The following is a 15996-nucleotide window of genomic DNA, read 5'->3' as shown; positions in this document are numbered from 1 at the left end:
ACTTACTTTTACTGTACAAGTGATTCCCATTTTCTCACAGCTAGCTGTATACATAAATGCCCAATATTAAATAAAACGATTCTGTCTAAATTTGTGGATTTTATTTTTGATTTATTTGAGTGCATGAAACACACAGGGGTCATACAATAGAACAGGCTTTCTCACAAAGACATGATAAAACAAATCCTGTTATATCCAATGATCTAAGTATCATATAAACTCTTCCCTCACAGTGAAAGAGCAGTAAAACAGAGGGTGATCTGTGTGCTCCTCTCTGTGTGATGTGACCCACTCAGTTGGGACTCAGTCCTCCCTCAGCCCCACAGCCAAGTGGGAGAGGCCTAAAAACAGAGCAGCGTGACTCCAGTCATTAAGAACTGCGACGAGCAAACAGCTTTAGTTGTGAAGCAGGAGAGGTTGGTCCTCACATGTATAACTGACACCAAAAGGAGAAGTTTTTGGTCCACAGCACGTCTACAGAGAGGAAAAGAAGCTAACATTAGCCAGCTGTTTCCTTGCTCATCAAAGATCCTCAGCAGGGAAAGATTCACTTTTACTGAGGACCTTCTGCTACATGTACTGAGTCAGACAGTCCTCTTGAATAAAGAATAAAGCTCTGTGTGTTTTAGAGGAAGTGTTTTAAAAACATTATAACAGGTTTGTGAAACCCTGCTAAACCCTGAGCTGGAGCAGAGAAGGCTGAGCAGAGAAGGTTGAGGAGAGACTCTGTAGGACAGATTAATACTCGCTGTTAAAAAATGAACAAAAAAAAATATAATTTTTGGTGAATGAGGTAGATGGAATGCAAACACAGAACAATTGTGGATAATGTAACACTGAAGCTTTGAAATGTAGATTTATAAATCAACAGTTTTATTATACCAAAACCTTTTTTTTTAATTAAAATACTGGTGGACATTTTCGGTCAGAAGTCTTCAACAGAAAGGCCTAAAAAGCTGAAACCTGTTTAATTAGAAATGTGTTTTTCTGTTTAATGCATCCACTTTCATATGAAATATATATAAAAATACCAATAGATAACTTTTAGGAGAATAAAAAACTAATTTATATTCCTATTATTTGTCATCCTTCTAGAACATTATTGAGGTTTTATTCCTTAACCTTGTAATTAGCTACTTTTTAGGGTAAAAGAATGCGTTTACTTGTAAAGATTTAAATTTTAGAAAAACAAAATTAAAATTAAAATTTTCTCATTAGGTTTCTTTAAATTCCAACTGGATCTGGATATCTGTAATTACGTAAGTTGTTGTGGTGTTTACATTTTATTAGCTTTTTAGACATTTTCATATACATGTTCAACCCTCTCTCACAAACTTTGCATCAATTCAAAAGTAAAAAATTGTGGAGCTGTAACAAGCCTAGTTTTGTTCATACAAAATTTTAAACCCCTTCATTCTCTATACTGTTCATATATGGATCCCAAATATAAAGAAAGTTTAGTTTGCCTCCAGCAATGTGCGTAAGTCTTTCAAACCTAATACAATTCACCAGTTCTCTAATCCACATTGTTTGCACTCATGCACCTTCAGCACAGCGCCACCACTCGGCGGGCCTGGACAAGTCCGAAGTCCAATAGTCTGACTATGTTTGATAAAGATGAAAATACTTGTGGGTATATTCCTAGAACACAGAAGTTGGAATTGTGCACAAAGCAGGTATTGTAACATCAAATATTCCTGCATCCAGTAACTCTTTTCCAGAAGAGTTTAATCTTGGGGCATTCCCAAAGGCAATGGATCAGAGTACCTTTCTGAGTGAAGCATTTTGGGCATGTGTCTGGGGTGCTACCTGAAATTTGATGGAGCTTTACTGGGGTTACATACAGGTCCTTCTCAAAATATTAGCATATTGTGATAAAGTTCATTATTTTCCATAATGTCATGATGAAAATTTAACATTCATATATTTTAGATTCATTGCACACTAACTGAAATATTTCAGGTGTTTTATTGTCTTATTACGGATGATTTTGGCATACAGCTCATGAAAACCCCAAATTCCTATCTCACAAAATTAGCATATCATTAAAAGGGTCTCTAAACGAGTTATGAACCTAATCATCTGAATCAATTAGTTAACTCTAAACACCTGCAAAAGATTCCTGAGGCCTTTAAAACTCCCAGCCTGGTTCATCACTCAAAACCCCAATCATGGGTAAGACTGCCGACCTGACTGCTGTCCAGAAGGCCACTATTGACACCCTCAAGCAAGAGGGTAAGACACAGAAAGAAATTTCTGAACGAATAGGCTGTTCCCAGAGTGCTGTATCAAGGCACCTCAGTGGGAAGTCTGTGGGAAGGAAAAAGTGTGGCAGAAAACGCTGCACAACGAGAAGAGGTGACCGGACCCTGAGGAAGATTGTGGAGAAGGGCCGATTCCAGACCTTGGGGGACCTGCGGAAGCAGTGGACTGAGTCTGGAGTAGAAACATCCAGAGCCACCGTGCACAGGCGTGTGCAGGAAATGGGCTACAGGTGCCGCATTCCCCAGGTCAAGCCACTTTTGAACCAGAAACAGCGGCAGAAGCGCCTGACCTGGGCTACAGAGAAGCAGCACTGGACTGTTGCTCAGTGGTCCAAAGTACTTTTTTTGGATGAAAGCAAATTCTGCATGTCATTCGGAAATCAAGGTGCCAGAGTCTGGAGGAAGACTGGGGAGAAGGAAATGACAAAATGCCAGAGGTCCAGTGTCAAGTACCCACAGTCAGTGATGGTCTGGGGTGCCGTGTCAGCTGCTGTTGTTGGTCCACTGTGTTTTATCAAGGGCAGGGTCAATGCAGCTAGCTATCAGGAGATTTTGGAGCACTTCATGCTTCCATCTGCTGAAAAGCTTTATGGAGATGAAGATTTCATTTTTCAGCACGACCTGGCACCTGATCACAGTGCCAAAACCACTGGTAAATGGTTTACTGACCATGGTATCACTGTGCTCAATTGGCCTGCCAACTCTCCTGACCTGAACCCCATAGAGAATCTGTGGGATATTGTGAAGAGAACGTTGAGAGACTCAGGACCCAACACTCTGGATGAGCTAAAGGCCGCTATCGAAGCATCCTGGGCCTCCATAAGACCTCAGCAGTGCCACAGGCTGATTGCCTCCATGCCACGCCGCATTGAAGCAGTCATTTCTGCCAAAGGATTCCCGACCAAGTATTGAGTGCATAACTGTACATGATTATTTGAAGGTTGACGTTTTTTGTATTAAAAACACTTTTCTTTTATTGGTCGGATGAAATATGCTAATTTTGTGAGATAGGAATTTTGGATTTTCATGAGCTGTATGCCAAAATCATCTGTGTTAAGACAATAAAAGACCTGAAATATTTCAGTTAGTGTGCAATGAATCTAAAATATATGAATGTTAAATTTTCATCATGACATTATGGAAAATAATGAACTTTATCACAATATGCTAATATTTTGAGAAGGACCTGTACATTCTCATTAGACATTTGTACTGAAGTATTTGGTGTCTTGTACTAATAGTTTGTTTTTGGGCCTTCAGACAAGCTTGGTTCCATTCTGCTTCATCTAAGTCCTCTTGGATGTCCTTTCTCCAATCATTTAAACTTCTCTGCTGTAGACAGACCAGTAGTGTCAACCAACATTTTATAGTATTTAGATACAAGTCTTCTACTGTCTAAATTTGAGATTGTTATTGCCTCTAGTTTTGATAATGGTGGCTTACACATAAATTGTTTCCATTTTGAGGACGTGAAGCTTTTGAGTTGTACGTATTTAAAACAAATGTTTTCTTGGAATACAATACTTCAAGGACAACTGGTCAAAAGAAAGCAACACTTCATCTACATAAATATCCATTATTTTCTGGACTCCCTTAACACTCCAGTGTTTAAATCCAAAATCCAAATATGTTTTCTGAGGTGGAAACTCCTTGTTTCGCCAAGTAGGAATATACTGGGGCAGTGTGGGTGTGTCACCTAGGTGCTTGTGCGTGGCATACCATACTCTAATTGTGTTCTTAAGAAAGTGATTGTTTGTGCACCTTTTCAATGTTTTAACATTTGCTCACTATAAATACAGTTTTTTTGGTAATGTAGGTCATGGACTGATTCCTGCTAGTCAGCCAAGATGGTGGCATCCTGCAGAAATAATACCATGCACCTACTAGTTGTGCTGCCATGTAGTATCATCTAAGGTTGGGGAGTCGAAGTCCTCCTCTCTCATATGGCAAATATAAAAGTCCAAGACGAAGCCTGGCTTTTCTGGTATTCTACACGAACCGACTAAACAAATTATCAAGTTTATCTTAAAATGAGTCTGGTAATGTTAAGGGAAATAGTATGAGAATTAGGGTAAAATAGACATTTTTAGTATATTTACTCGCCCAATCAGGGCTATAGGTAAGCCTGACCATCGATCTAGTGATGCACAAACCTTGTCTACCAAAGAATCGTAGTTTGCAGCTGTCACGTTCTTAATATAGGGGGTGATCTTAAATATCTATATCCTTCTGTTGATATTGTGAATGGGCTATTAGCTGATGGATTGCATCTCTCCGCTTTATTAAGTGTTAAAACTGATTTAGAATTGTTGACTTTATATCCAAAGAAACTTCAAATTTTTCAATTAATTTCATAAGGTTAGGAATACTGTAAGTTAATTCTGTAAGTTAAAGGGTTCGCAAATATTGTTGTTTGTTAGGATTTCAACCTTTGGGTTGGTATATAGTAATTTAATCCATTTAAGGAAGACCCCACTAATTCCAAATCCTGTAGGAACCTCAACCTAAATAAACCAAGATGGCGCCGACGATGTCCGCCTCTAAGCTTCGCTCTGTTTCTTTGTGTATTTTGTGTGTTTTTATGTTTTTCGAGGCACATTACTGTGGTCTTGGGCCACAATTCTGTGGTCTCATTCAGCAGAGAGGAACTTTTCAACATCAGAGAGTCCTCTCTCTGGATTTTTTTCACCATCATTCATCAATCCAAGCTTCATCGAACTCCTGACAAGTGGAGCTGCAGCACTCTGCGGGATACTGCGCCGAAAGCGTCGGAGGGGAAACCGTGCTGGTAAAGCTCCGCCAAAGAGGACTTCGCACACCACAACCTTCAATCCATCTGGAAAATGTCTGCTCTCTAAGTAACAAGATGGACGAGCTGCTTCTTCTCACCAGTAAAAACACGGACCTCCACGGATCAGCGGTTCTCTGCTTTACCGAGACATGGCTGAATGAAAAAATCCTGGACCGCGCACTGCTGTTGCCGGACTTCCAGCTGTTCAGAACGGATCGCAGCGTGGAGCTATCGGGGAAGAGGCGGAATCTGCTTTTATATAAACAAAGGTTGGTGCAGAGACGTAAAAGTGCTGGGAAAACATGTAGTCCGGATCTGGAGTCATTTTCCATAATCTGTAAACCGTTTTATTCACAGGGAGCGTTTTCCTCTTTTATAATAATCGGCTCATATTTTCCACCACATGGCTGCACTTCTGCTGCTGAAAAACATCTCACTGAGCTGATTACAGACGTGGAGAAAAAATACACGGACTCTTTCATCATAATACTGGGATATTTTAACAGTGCAAACCTCTCAAATGAACTCCCCAAATACAGACAGCATATTAAGTGTCTCACCAGAGACAAAAACACACTGGACCATTGTTACACAGCTTTAAAGGACTCATATCATGCTGTTACCAGGGTTGCTCTGGGACTTTCGGATCATTGTCTTATCCACCTCATCCCAACCTACAGACAGAAATTAAGAGCTTCCAAACCCGCGGTTCACACTGTTAAGAAGTGGACTGAGGAATCAAAGCAGACACTACAGGCCTGCTTTGAATGCACAGACTGGACTGTTTTTGAAACTTCAGCCACTGACCTAAACCAACTAACTGATGTGGTGACATCATACATCAGTTTCTGTGAGGACATGTGTGTGCAGACCAAGACATTCTGCACCTTTGGGAATAAGAAGCCATGGTTTACTCCACACCACAGGAATCTGCGCAGGGAAAAGGAAGAAGCTCACAGCAGTGGAGATTGGGCGCGGTACAGGCAGGCCAGGAACAGACTAACAAAGGAGATCAAAGCAGCCAAGAGAAGCTACAGTGAGAAGCTGAAGAACAGCCTTTCTGCTGGTGATGCTTCGGCTGCATGGACTGGTGTGAGACCTGACTGCCTATAGGAGCCCTCCACCCGTCCTGAACAGAGTCCTCGCCTGGCCAACCGTCTGAATGGCTTCTACTGTAGACATGACAGGAAGCCGTTCACACCTCAAATCATCCCCTCTACATCCCATTCAGGAACAAATTCGACCTGTAAAACAACCAACCCCCTACCTTCAGATCCTCCGCCTGCACTAAAGATCTCCAAGGAAGATGTAAACAGGCTCTTTCAGTGCATGAAAACAAAGAAAGCTGGAGGACCTGATAATGTCTCCCCATCATGCCTGAAAGCCTGTGCAAATCAACTCGCCCCGATCTTCACCTGGATCTTCAACAAGTCGCTGGAAACGTGTGAGGTCCCCTCCTACTTCAAACGATCCACCATCATCCCAGTGCCCAAGAAACCCACCATCCTAGGATTAAATGACTACAGGCCTGTAGCCCTGACGTCTGTGGTCATGAAATCCTTTGAGCGGCTGGTGTTGAAGCACCTGAAAGACATCACAGGCCCCCTGCTGGACCCCCTGCAGTTTGCTTACCGAGCAAACAGGTCGGCAGATGATGCTGTTGACTTAGGTCTACACTTCATCCTGCAACACCTCGACCACACAGGGACATACGCCAGAATCCTGTTTGTAGACTTCAACTCGGCCTTCAACACCATCATACCAGACATCCTCCACCAGAAGCTCACCTAGCTCAACGTCCCAGCCTCCACTTGTCAGTGGATCAAAAGCTTTCTGACAGACCGACAGCAGCAGGTGAGACTAGGGACCATCTTCTCCCGAACCAGATTAATAAGTACTGGTGCCCCCCAGGGGTGTGTTCTATCCCCACTCCTCTTCTCCCTGTACATAAATGACTGCACCTCAGTGGACTCGTGGACTCTTGAAGTTTGCAGACGACACCACTGTCATTGGACTGATCCAGGACGGTGATGAGTCTACATACAGACAGCAGGTGAATCGGCTGGTACACTGGTGTGGTCAGAACTACCTCGAACTCCACCCGTTCAAGACTGTGGAAATGGTGGTGGACCTTCGCCGAACACCATTCCCATACAACCCCCTCACCATCCTCAACAACACCGTGACAGCTGTGGACCACTTCAGGTTCCTAGGGACCACCATCTCTGAGGACATGAGATGGTCTTCACACATAGACAACGTTCAGAAGAAGGCCCAGCAGAGACTGTACTTCCTGAGGCAACTCAAGAAGTCCAACCTTCCACAGGAGCTGCTGGTCATCGTCTACACTGCCATCATTCAGTCTGTCCTGTCTTCATCCATCTCAGTGTGGTTTGGCTCATCCACAAAACAAGACAGGTCCAGACTGCAATGAATAATCAGGAATGCAGAGAGAATAATCAGGGCTGACCTTCCCTCCATCCAGGACTTATACAGGTCAAGGATCAGGAAAAGAGCTGCTAAAATCTCTGCAGACCCCACACACCCTGCACATAAACTGTTTAGAGCTTTACCTTTAGGTGGCGCTACAGAGCACTGTTTACTAAAACCAGCCGCCACAAAGACAGTTTCTTCCCCCAGGCTGTTTCTCTGTTGAACATTTAATAGAGTACAGAACAACAGCATACTGAAGTCGCAATTCCACCTTGTATATGTGTATATTGTATATATGTATTTAAGGACATAAAGATATATGCCGAGTATATCTCATAACGCAAAAGAAAATAAGAAAATAAATAAACCCAGAGAGCAAAGTGTACTGGAGTCAAATTCCTTGTTTGTTGTATGTATGAACTTGGCAATAAAGCTGATTCTGAAATAAGTATCCCCTTTCTATTCTGTCAAATGCCTGGCTTGCATCTACTGATAGTATGGCATTATCTCTTCAATTAGGTACTTTATAAAGTATATTTAAAGCTCTTGTAACATTATGATATCCCTGCCTTTTATGTATAAAACCTTGCAGATCTTCTAGTATTAATTGAGGAAGGTATTTATCTAATCTTCTTGAGAGCACTTTACAGAGGATCTTTGTTTCACATCCCATTGAATTGATTGTCCTCTATGACGTACACTCTGCTTGGTTTCAGTATTAGATTCAGTATTTCAGTATTCGTCTAAGTGTAAACGTTTTTCAGCCTTTTCCCCTTGATCATATTGCTTAATGCTGGTTTTATCGACATTAAGTGTTTAGCAACTTTATCGGTGGTCATTAAAAAGAAGCTTTTAAAATTGACAGTTGTTTAAATTTTTCAGGGCAACTGTCCAAAATTTCTATTTAAACTTTCTTAATTCAATTTTCTATTTCTTGTAATTCTTGATTCTTTTGTTTTTTATGGAACTTGTGTAACTCATTATTTCACCTCTTATATAAGCCTTAAAGGCCTCCCATCTAATACTTGAAGTTTTGCTGGTGTTTAATTTGAAGTATTCATCAATGCACTTTGCCTCTTTTTGCAGCAGATATGTTTGAAATTTCCATCTTGAGGGATGACCAAAGTTACCTAAGTGCACTTTTAATGATAACACTGCATGGTCACTAATGACTACACTGTTGCACCAACATTTATTAATATTAGACAATAGTTCCATAAAGATTAGGAAATAATCAATAAGTGTACTAGAGTAGCAAGAATATACTTTTTTGTTTGGGTTCTGTGTTCTCCAGATTTCAGTCAGGTTGAGATCCCTTATTTAATTCAATAATACTTTTCTATTTTGCAAATGGGATGGGTTTGTTTGGCTGCATCTATCCATTTCTGGGTTCAGGGGATTATTAAAGTCGCCCCCAATTATAAAATGCCCCTCCAGAGAGGAGATTGTAAGGAACATTTTCATAAAATGTTGTATTGTCCTCATTAGGGTCATAAACACTGATAAGATTAAGTTTCTGTGACAACAGATTGCCTTGCACTACAATGTATCTACCATTGTAGTCTGGAATACTATTTATGATGTGAAATGGTATATTATGTATGAGAACATGTAGCACTTTGCCTGGCCCTCTTCTAATTAAGTTGGAAGAGAATTCAGGAGGAGGTTAGTGATGAACCTAATAAGATGCAAAGCTATGTACACACTCATACAACACCTGAATATATAAACATACACACAATAACTTGGACTACGTTTAAACCCTGCCCTAACAACTTTCAACAGACATACCCCAACTCTAATACTCCCTGAACTGGAGTGCATACCTTACACCGCAGTTTAAATTGGGGGAAGTGCTAATCCACACAAATGAGGAGTAACTGTTCCCTAACCTCAGCCAAAGCAACAAAAATGCAAAGACACGGAGACAAAACATTCTCCTGAGCATACTAAAAAAACTTATAGTAAATTTTCCAACTTACAACAAAAAATGTATATATAGAACTTGAAGATTTGCAGGTTCATCTTTAAGTAATGATATTTTCCCTTAAGTTTTAACTTTTTTAACCTAGGTAAAGTCAACAGTTTGTTTTTCTTCCCTCTGCCAAATTAGTCAGATAAATGTGTAAAGTAAAAAATAAAAAAAACTTTTGGGGGTAGTATACAGTAACCTGTGGAACAGAGTCAATTAAAATCTGCCATTTAGCGTGAACGGTGGATTATTCGGAGAGTGTTATGGTCTTATAAAGAGTCTCAGCCTCCTGTGGAGTGCAGAAGCTATGCATCTTGCCTTTGTGCAAAACTCTAAGTCTACAGGGGTCGTGTTGAAAGGCGTTGATCTCCACAAACGGCTTGATAACCGCGTTGAAACCGCGCCGAATCCGGACAGTCTCTGCTGACAGATCTTGAGTGAAAGTGATCTTGGTCCTATCATACTTTATATCACGGCGTCCAGCTTTTTGGTAGACAAATTCAATCCTGGAAGTTTAAGAAGCAGAAAATAATAGTTCTGGCCTGATTGGGTTTGGCTAATGCGAGTGTGCGGTGTGCCCACTCCAAGGTGAATGTCTTTTTGGGGCATAGCTCCAGCCAGAGGGGGAGCTTGTTGTGGATGAAATCAAAAGGGGTTTGATTACCCTTGGCACCCTCTTGTTTATCTAAGAGTCGGAGGTTCTTCCTTCTCCCTTGGTTTTCCAGATTATCTGTTTTAGCTTCCAAGTGTGCGAGTGTTTTTGTCACTGCTTCTAGCGCTTTGGGCCTTTTCCAACGACTGTTCCGCCTTATGTAAGCGCTGTTCTGCTGCGTTCACCTGTGGAGCATTGCACACCACATCTCGTTTAACCTCCGACACCTTCCTTTTCAATGTGGTGAGTGAGTTTGCCATGTCAACCAGCCATGTGATGTTATTCAACCTCTTTCCAAAATCTGCACGGTGTGATTTCAGCTCCTTTAAAACTTCGGTTATGCTAGCCGTGTCGTTAGCTTCGTGGCCCAGTGGTTCAGGCAAATGCGTTTTGTCAACAATGTTTCATTGGTGAGTAAGAATTTCACGTGGCTTTGTTGCAGATGGTTTTGGCGTATTAGCGCTCTATTGTCATCCGAGCAAAAGTCTTCCTATATTGGGGAAATACCGTTCATGTGCAGATGCTTGATGGAGCTTCCTCGCTAAGCTGCCATCTTGGCCGGGTCACGTGACACCGTCATTGTAAACACATTAAATCATTTAATGTTCTGGACCTTTGAACAGATCCAGAAACCAGATTTGGACCTTTGAACCTAAAATCCATTTTCATTCCATACAATAACTGTTTGTCACTCACCAGAGTTCAGACCGACTGAATTAGAAGGTTTCGACTGACCACCGACATGAACCTGGTTTCTCTTATTTCCATACATCCTCTTCCACGGAAGTTCTCACACGTGTCACCTTGATTTTTTTGGTCTACCATGCAGGCCGGCACCTATACTCAGATACTTTAGTCAAATGATCTGCTGTGAATAAAGGTGTGCAGGCAGGCATGTAAGCTCTCCCACACTACACAGGAAAGAAGAAGCACAGAGGAAGCCCCGATACATGATCACCTGCTCAGATTTCCTATATATGCAAAGAAAGATCAACACGGTTTCCATTTCTTCCTCTTACTGTACCCTGATAGTCTCATGTCGCACTAACACAACATTTCCCCTGCTTCTGTTTCTGCTAATCCCTGGGATCAGGAGACACGGATGGGTAATGACTGAAATGATTAGCCCCTTTACTCCCCCCTCAATCACCCCCTGCCAACTGCTATAACACCTCGTATCGATCCAACGCCTGGACCAAAGTGGCCAGCTTGTCTCCTCGCTTTTATCTCCAATTAATTATTTTGTTAAGATCAGTTCTCTTTGATTAAACTTGCATGTGGCATTGGGGCAACTTTACCACTCTAGTAAGGATATAAAACCAAAACTAAAAGATATTTTGAATTGACTAACAACACATAAAGAAGATACTGAAGTGAAATGTGAAGTAAAGTGCAGATAAGATAGAAGAGATATGAAACGAAAGAGGCATTTAGAAACCGAGGTGCCATGGACCTTGATTCATTCTAGTATAGAACATATTTAATCCCCCAACTGGTGTCAGAGGTTTGGCCTTGGGTGCACTCACAAACTGAGAGAAAAGTTGTAAAAACAACTTTGACAACTTCTGCATCTAAACCTGAATCTCCACAGGTCACGCTTGGTTGCTGTTCATAGCTTGGAGCTTGGAGATCATGTACCTGCGGCAGCTGGCTCAGTGACTCTGCAGAAAGCAATGGGGGTAGACTGGTTTAGCTCCTGTAACTGGTGACATGCAACCAGGGACAGACTCTTTTCAAAGCAAACTAGACTGATATCTCTGTTGCATGAGCAAGGACTCTTATGTAATGAAGGAGCATCTTATTTAATGAAGATAAGCAGTTACTTTTATGTTGAAGTTACCAAGAAGCATCCTAAAAGCTACTTTCACTGTGTATACATAGGGTTCTATATGGATTTCTGCAAGTTTGACTAACAGTAATATTTCCTCCAGTCCATTCTCATTCTGTTTGTATCTGTAAATGTATGCACATTGTCGTCATAAAGCCTGAGGATAAGCACCATATTTTGATCTCAACCCAGCTGAAATATTTTTCACACTGCTTGAATCATCCACTGCAAACTTTATCCAGTCAGATCTCTCAGGGTTGGATGTGGAGTTGAGGAGGTTTTGGTTTTGGTTCAGCTTGTGAATGCAGGAGATCAATGAGTAAAAACACTCAATTTCTTAGCCATCTGCTGCAAAAAGACCCCATGGAATCCAGTAAAATGAGTAAACAGAAGCAGAAACAAATTGAGTAATGTTGAAGACAAAAACATGAAAGAGAAAGTTGTTCAAACAGAAGCCTATACACCCTTCCGGGCTGCAAGATCAACCTCTCCCAAGGCAGCTGCAACTGAAGGCCTAGCAGGGTCTTACAAGAACTAACAATCAGAGGGGAACCACGGACAGTGCTCAGTTTTTCTAGGAACGATTGACAGGAAAGGAGGGTCTTCTGGCAGGGTTTGGAAAAAGTGGGTTGACTGAGGTCAAAAGCTTATCTTCCCATTAGGTGTGATAACTACTAACCTCTGGTCGTACATGGGTAAACTTCGATTCCTGAGTCCTTTTACACAGTAGAGTTTAACAGTGCGATGATAAAAATATGCAGATTTAGCAACAAAGGATGGGAGTTCAAGGACCAATTCCAGGTCAGACTGTCAGGTCATGGCCAGCGGTGGTTGAATTAAGGTAAAGCTGGATCTAATTCAAAATAAATGATCTCTTGGACTCTAGGTGTCGCTGCTGAGCTTTCTATACATGCGGTGGGCCTGAAACACTTAAGAAGATAGGTGATTACTGGATCCAGCTAAACCTTAGCTTCTTAAAAGATAAACAAGGAAAGAAGCTGATGAATACATCAGGTACGGACTTTTCTGGAACTTTCAAAATAAAGTGGATTAACCTTCTTCTGGCACAGCCAGGATACGGGATAACTGTGGACTTCCTGTGACGCCAATACCCAAATAAAAGCACAACTGTTGCTACATCCGCCCTCTTCCACACGGCCTTCGAAAGGGACCGGATAGGGGAGACAAGCGCGCTGATGTTTCTTTGCTGGCAAACAGACATAAACTCTTCAACTGGATCCAAGGAAGCCATACGATCATCGATCATATGCAAAGATAAGTACGAATGAAATGCTGACTGTGTATCCGGTATTTTCATTCATGAACGGGAAAATTAAGGTGTAAGAGTTGCTTACTTTTTCTCTGAGGCCTGCAGAAGCAAATTGTGAGAGGTTCCCTACACAGAAGCGGTCTCTATGAAGCCGAGCGGAGCGGAGCGGTCTCCCAGTCTGGAAGGAAGACATCAGAGACCGCATCACCATGTTAACGTGCAGTGTGGTTGGCGGACACAATGAGCTAACCCTTTGTTCACAGAGCAGAGAGTAATAGAGGGATATTTAGATTGAAATGATCTAAACGTTTTTCATTTTATGAAATTTGGTTTTGTTTGTGTTGAACTCAGCTATCTTGGTGCTAGCAGGCTATCTGCAGTACACTTGCTCAGGTTGTGTTCTTTGTTTGTATGTTTTTAAAGTTAAGACAAACTTTACTTGAAGATTGATCATAACGCGCGTCTGCGCTTATGCATTTTAACCCTTTTATTGACCCTGGCATTCTAAAGGTATGTGTTTGATTCTGGTGCTAAGCTAGCAGCTTCTTTGTTAGCTTAACTGCTAACAGCTAAGGACATGTGCTTGCTGCTAAATAATATTTACCCAGAAAGGTTTAGTTTTCAATCCAGTAAATAATGTGCCCCTAACATCATTTTACTAAATTTGATAACTAAATAAACACCATTAAGCCCCATTTCTCCAGAAAGATTTAGCTCCTTTCTAAAATATTCCCTTTATAATATTTCTTTAAATATTATTTTAATAAATAAAGGCAGCTAATGAGACACCGTTGTGAATTAGTCATCCAGAAGGTTGGTTTTATTCAGCACATAATTATTTAAAACATTATTTTATTAAAATAATATTTTATCTGATCTTGCATTGTGATTGGTTGTCTAAACGTTTTCTGATTATAGCCTAAGTTAGTTCCAAGACTAACTTAACTTCATTTCCAGATTCTTCAAGATAATCCTTGGTTCTCAAACATAAACATTGCATGGTAATATTGCATAACTCTTTTGGTCATGATTTTCAATCATCTTTAATCAACTTGATATATTGTACATAGTCCATTAGTCTTCATTATTCTTTAATTCTGCTTGGTAGTTTAGTTGGATTATTTTAGCATAGTAAAGAGTTTGTTATTTGAAAAATGTTTGACTTTGAGTTGACTTATTTTTGTTAATAAATTCTTGTATTTTAAGAAATTGTGTGAATTCATTCCATGTGTGCGGGTGTACCCCGCCTCTCGCCCATAGACTGCTGGAGATAGGCACCAGCTCCCCCGTGACCCACTATGGAATAAGCGGTAGAAAATGACTGACTGACTGACTATTAAAATATTAATATTAAATAATATTCTCAGATTAATAATCACAACAGCATCTTTATGTTAAAAAGACATCAATATGACACACTTGCATTTTCCATGCACTTCTATGATAGAATTGGTAGGATTTTGGCTAACATTAGAACCTTGCCTTATAAATCTGTGATTAAGCAAGGCTGATAAGGAAGGAACAGAAACAGTATGGTATAAACAAACATTTTAATCTGACTATGATCCAGTTAAAGATACAATTCATAATTAAAGCTGCAAGCAGCCTTGAAGGCCCTCGCACCTCAGCGCAACTCGGCCTGTGCAGCGACCGCGGGAGCCTGGCATTGCCTCCTACACGTCACTGATGATAGCACTGCTTAACTTCAACACATCGCCACTAGGTGGCGCTGTGAGCAATATGTCATATGATCTTCGGTCATGCAGAGTTTTGGTCTGGTGAGAAGCATTTAAAATTTGGAGTAAATCGGACCTTCCAGGTGGAAGCTGGACTCACTTGTTTGTTTCTGGGCAGGGCTAAAATGATGTCATCAGTTGACTGTGTCAACATGTCCATCAATATTCAAGTGGATCAGATTATGTATGAGGGAGATATGGCCCTTGAAGTGTCCTAGTGGGCGCTGTTGATCCAAATTCCAATGTAATCCAAAAGAGCTGTTTGGTGGTTGTCAAAGATCAACCATATTCAGTTTGGAATAAATTGGACCATGCAGGTGTAATTTACAGCCAAATGTATGGCCGTGGTGTGACATCAGAATTCGCCACGTCGCCACAGCCACACCCTGAAGCTAAACCAGTCAGTACTGGAGACTGTCTTAGACTATCGTGTTATCTGTTACTTGGGACAGTTTCACATTGATTAGGTGAAGAGCATCAAAAATTGACTGTCTAAAGGAAAACATGACACTTCCTGTTCTCAGGGGGCGGGGGTTTTATGATGTCAACATCTGATCAGTGAATATTTTTCAGGGCCAGAGGCAGATCAATCCCAGAAGGTTTCATGTGTCTGTGACTTTCCTTGTAGGAGCTATATCAATTTCGTCTTTCATGGCGAGAAGTCATATTTTGAGGCGTGGCCACGCCCACACGCTTTCATGTAGCAAAAAGCTTTTGATAACCTTTGATCCCCAATGCCTTAAGAGTAAAATGAATGATTTTCAAGTCTCTAAGTCAAAAGCTATAGGAGGAATTCGCTCAGATATGCGGGCTAGAAAGGGCAAAAATGGGATCAAAATGGCAAATTAAATCCAAAATGCCCGACTTCCTGTGGGGTTTGGATCAATGCTCCAAGAGACTTTTTTGTAGGTCCTGACAAGAAACATATGTGTACCAAATTTCAGATCCCTCTGTCAAAGCATGGCTTGGGGCTGATTTTTTAAAATGTTCTAGGGGGCGCTGTGGACGAAGTAGGCCACGCCCACCAAATATGTCATCAGATCTTTGTTG

The 15996-nt window shown here is 41.1% G+C and overlaps 1 protein-coding gene across 1 annotated transcript in view; it reads right to left on the bottom strand.

Annotated features, from left to right (window-relative positions):
* LOC124870896 (tomoregulin-2-like) overlaps window positions 1-10372 on the bottom strand; it is a 51007-nt gene extending 40635 nt beyond the window's left edge. Inside the window, exons 1-3 of the mRNA XM_047369721.1 lie at window positions 10257-10372; window positions 9803-9966; window positions 5679-5729 (exon numbers count right to left, since the gene is read on the bottom strand). Of these exons, the coding sequence (XP_047225677.1) occupies window positions 5679-5729; window positions 9803-9966; window positions 10257-10372 (331 nt within the window). The remainder of the gene's footprint in view (window positions 1-5678; window positions 5730-9802; window positions 9967-10256) is intronic.
* Between the last annotated feature and the right edge of the window lie 5624 nt (window positions 10373-15996).

The sequence above is a fragment of the Girardinichthys multiradiatus genome, chromosome 7, assembly GCF_021462225.1.
Source record: "Girardinichthys multiradiatus isolate DD_20200921_A chromosome 7, DD_fGirMul_XY1, whole genome shotgun sequence".
NCBI classification, from domain to species: domain Eukaryota; kingdom Metazoa; phylum Chordata; class Actinopteri; order Cyprinodontiformes; family Goodeidae; genus Girardinichthys; species Girardinichthys multiradiatus.
The sequence above is the reverse complement of the archived record's forward strand: the minus strand, read 5'-3'. Positions and strand labels throughout refer to the sequence as shown.